At 47.6% G+C, this 4,023-nt stretch overlaps 1 protein-coding gene across 1 annotated transcript in view; it reads left to right on the forward strand.

Moving 5' to 3' along the window:
* Positions 1 to 4,023, forward strand: part of ASRGL1 (asparaginase like 1) — a gene marked incomplete at its 5' end in the record, with an annotated part of 15,009 nt that overhangs the window by 1,392 nt on the left and 9,594 nt on the right. The window contains 2 exons of the mRNA XM_005857497.1: positions 1,996 to 2,138; positions 2,986 to 3,143. Coding sequence (XP_005857559.1) covers positions 1,996 to 2,138; positions 2,986 to 3,143 — 301 coding nt within the window. The remainder of the gene's footprint in view (positions 1 to 1,995; positions 2,139 to 2,985; positions 3,144 to 4,023) is intronic.

Consider the following 4,023-nt stretch of genomic DNA (forward strand, 5'->3'; position numbering starts at 1 on the left):
AGAAACAGAATTTCTGGAGGATGAGGCCCAGGAATCAGGATTTTAAAAAGATTCCCAGGTGACTCTAATGTGCAGCCAAGGTTGAGAACCACTGCTGTGGACGGATGTGCGTTCTCGGGAACGCCATGTAAATGCAGCCGTGCGGAATGTATTGGTTTGTGTTTGCCCCCTTTCACTCAGTGGATTAGAGTCATCACGACCGTAACTGCTCTGAGTGCCCACTGCTTACCCGACAGTGTCTGCGAAATGTGCATGATTAACTCATTGCGTCTGCTCAGTAGTCTGATGAGTTGGGTGTAATTATTATGCTCACGTGTCAGGTGAGAAAACTAAGGTACAGAAAGGTTACGTAGCCCAGCCGGTGGCGTGGCTCAGTGGTTGAGCGTTGACCTAGGAACCAGGGGGTCACGATTCGATTCCCGGTCAGGGCACATGCCGGGGTTTCGAGCTCCATCCCCAGGGTGGGGCGTGCAGGAGGCAGCCCATCCATGATTCTCTCTCATCATTTGTTAGATCTATACCTAATTATTTCATGTATTTTGGTGGCGGGGTAAATACGACATGCTTTTTAAAATTTCAGTTACCGATGGTTCATTGCTGGGTTATGAAAATAGTGGATTTTTGTCACATGCGTATTTGCTTGTTTGCATTTATCTTCTTTTGCATGTGGATGACCAGGTGTTCCAGCACCATTTGTTGAAAAGGCTTAGCTTTGCTCCAGGTGGTTGCCTTTGCTCCTAAGATTCTGCACCTCATTCCGTGTGTGGGGGTTTTCCCACCCCACCGAGCAATGCTCGGGCACCGGGGAGGTGTCCAACAATTCAGCTCAATTCTGATCCATCCACACCCCTGATCGGGTGTTAATCCCACCCAGTAGGTTCTAGTTCAGTCGTCTTTTGTTTTCATCTCTAGAAGTTCTATTTGAGCCTTTTTCATAGCTTCCTCCACGTTCTGGTACATAAGGAATATAGTTATAACTGCTGCTTTAACATCCTTGTCTACTAATTCTATCATTTGTGTCATTCCTGGATCTATTACCATGGATTGATTTTTTTTTCCTCATTATGGGTCATGTTTTCCAGTTTCTTTGTGTGCCTGGTAATTTCCTACTAGATACCAAACACCGAATTTTACCTTGTTAGGGCCGGATATGTTTATAAGCCTTTAAATATTCTTGAGCTTTGTTCTTACTCCATTTTTACAGATAAGGAAACCATCACAAAGAGGTTAAGAATAGCTAGACTGCCCTAGCTGGCTTGGCTGCGAACTGAAGGGACCCAGGTTCAATTCCAGTCAAGGGCATATGCTTGGGTTGCGGGCTCCATCCCCCATAGAGTGTGTGCAGGAGGCAGCCGATCAATGATTCTCTCATCACTGATGTTTCTCTCTCTCCCTCTCCCTATCTCTCTGAAATCAATAATAATTAAAAAAGAGAGAGAGAGAGAGGGTGGCTAGACTTGTAGGCATTATGCAGGCCGAGAAAGCTGAAGGAAGTGTCCTAGCGGGAGGGAGAACAGCATTGCCAAGCGCAGGGCAATGAGAGCTGGTGGTGCGTTCAGGGAAACCTGACATGTCTGGAACACGTCGCCCGGGCGAGGAGGGGAAGCTGGGAGAGTGAGTCAGAGGGCTCCGTAGTGTTGATTGGCAGGTCATGGGGTACCAAGTCAGGTTTCTGTCTTAAGAAATATTCCTTTGGCGACGGGGTGGAGGGGGAGTTAAAGTGGGCAGCTTAGCGGGAGCTCGGGAGTCAGTTCTGAATTCTGGATTCTTGCTTTCCCCTTCCTTGTGGGTTTAGAGGAGGGGAAGCTGGGAGAGTGAGTCAGAGGGCTCCCTAGTGTTGATTGGCAGGTCATGGGGTACCAAGTCAGGTTTCTGTCTTAAGAAATATTCCTTTGGCGACGGGGTGGAGGGGGAGTTAAAGTGGGCAGCTTAGCGGGAGCTCGGGAGTCAGTTCTGAATTCTGGATTCTTGCTTTCCCCTTCCTTGTGGGTTTAGGCTGTGGATCCGTCTTGAACGTAAATGGGGACGTGGAAATGGACGCCAGTATCATGAGTGGAAAAGACCTGTCTTCGGGCGCCGTGTCTGCCGTGCGCTGTATCGCGAACCCCATCAAGCTGGCCCGGCTTGTGATGGAGAAGGTATGCGCGGCCAGAGAAGCGCCCTTTCCCTGGGGGCTGCCACGGCCCTTGGTGACCAAAGGGGGCCTGCCTGTAGGGACATACTTGAGGTCACTCTTACAACATGTGTGAAAGAAGGGAAGGAATGGCAAGTCCCTCCACGGAGCCAGGATCTGACTCCGTGGACAATGTAACTTGACCAGTGATCGCTTTGTTTCCCTGTTATGTTCCCGTGTCCAGCCTTCTCACAACACGTAGAACATAGCACATGCAAACCGAACAGACCAGCTGTTTAATAGGATGTGTTAAATAAAAACGGATCATGTTCTCTAAATGTAAGATCATATGTAGCCCTGGCCGGGTGGCTTGGTTGGTTGGAGCGTCATCCATACACCAAAATGCCAGGGTTCAAGTCCCAGTCAGGGCACAGACCTAGGTTGCAGGTTCGATCCCTGGTCGGGATGCATACGGGAGCCATCTGATTGATGTTTCTCTCTCGCATCGATGTTTCTCTCTCTCTCTCTCTCTCTCTCTCTCTCTCTGTCTCCTCCCCTTCCCTCCTCCCTCTCGTTCCCTCTCTTTTCCTCTCTCTCTAAAATGTTTCAATATATTCTCGGGTAAGGATTTTTTTTAAAAAGACCTATGTAAGTCACATCTCTAGCATTATACCATCATTTTGGTTTTTGTGGGGGGTTTTTTTAATAGAAAACTCAAAGCCAGCCTCTTCTCAACATTCAGGAAAGTGAGCCACTGAAATCTGCATTTCTGAGGTTTTGTACCCGGAGAGGAGTAATTCTCTTCACACGGTAGGAACAGCTAAAAAGATTTCAACTGTTTCAAAAACTCACCACGTTTCCATCTGCTCCAGACGCCTCACTGCTTCCTGACTGACCGGGGGGCCGCCGAGTTCGCAGCCGCCATGGGGGTCCGAGAGGTTCCTAGGGAGCAGCTGGTAACAGAGAGAAACAGAAAACGCCTCGAGAAAGAGAAGCACTGCAAAAGCGCTCCGAAGCCAGAACCCCAAAAGTAAGCGCCGTCTGTGGCTCGCGGTGGGGGGATTGCTCAGGTGTGAAAGGCGGGCAGATGTTGGATTACTTACAGTTAGTTCTTCAAGAAGTCCAGTAGCGCTCGGCTGTTTCACTCTTTGAACAGCGTAATGCACACTAGGTAACAGGAAGACTGCCCCTTTGCTTTTTAATAATAAACTTAACCTCATTGATTACTGCTACCTCGGGCCCAGTGCACAAAATTCGTGCACTGGTAGGGTCCCTCGCAGCTGCCGCCAATGGCAAGGGTGTCCCTCCCTTCCCCTGGCCACCTGCCAGCGCCAGGGCCTCCCTCCCTTCCCCCGGCCTCCCCTGGTTGAACTCCAGTCAAGGGGACAGTTTGCATACTATGCTTTTATTATATAGGATTCCTGTTCAAAACTTTTGGGGAGTTTTAAACTACCATCAAATAATATTTATAGTCCAGGAGGCATGCTCTATGTTTATCTGAGGTTTCCCTGTGGTATCTCAGTACATCATAATGGTATTTGAAAGTTTGTTGTAAGTGAGCATAATGTGGCAGGATTTTTGCTTGCAAATTGTAGGATAATAGTATCCATAATATTGCAGTAAGGATTAAATGAGGTATATTTAGCACACAGTCAATGTTTATAAAAATTAAGTTCTGGTTATTACTTTCATTTGGTGCCTAACAGGTGGTATACCATATAAAATGAAACATGGAACTAAAGGATTTTTTTTTTAGGAAAGGTTGACTGTACTAGGGGAGCATGCATTTAATTATATTACAGGGGTCCTCAAACTTTTTAAACAGGGGGCCAGTTCACTGTCCCTCAGACCGTTGGAGGGCCAGACTATAGTTTAAAAAAAAACTATGAACAAATTCCTATGCACACTGC

The sequence above is a fragment of the Myotis brandtii genome, unplaced genomic scaffold, assembly GCF_000412655.1.
Source record: "Myotis brandtii unplaced genomic scaffold, ASM41265v1 scaffold1112, whole genome shotgun sequence".
Taxonomy (NCBI): domain Eukaryota; kingdom Metazoa; phylum Chordata; class Mammalia; order Chiroptera; family Vespertilionidae; genus Myotis; species Myotis brandtii.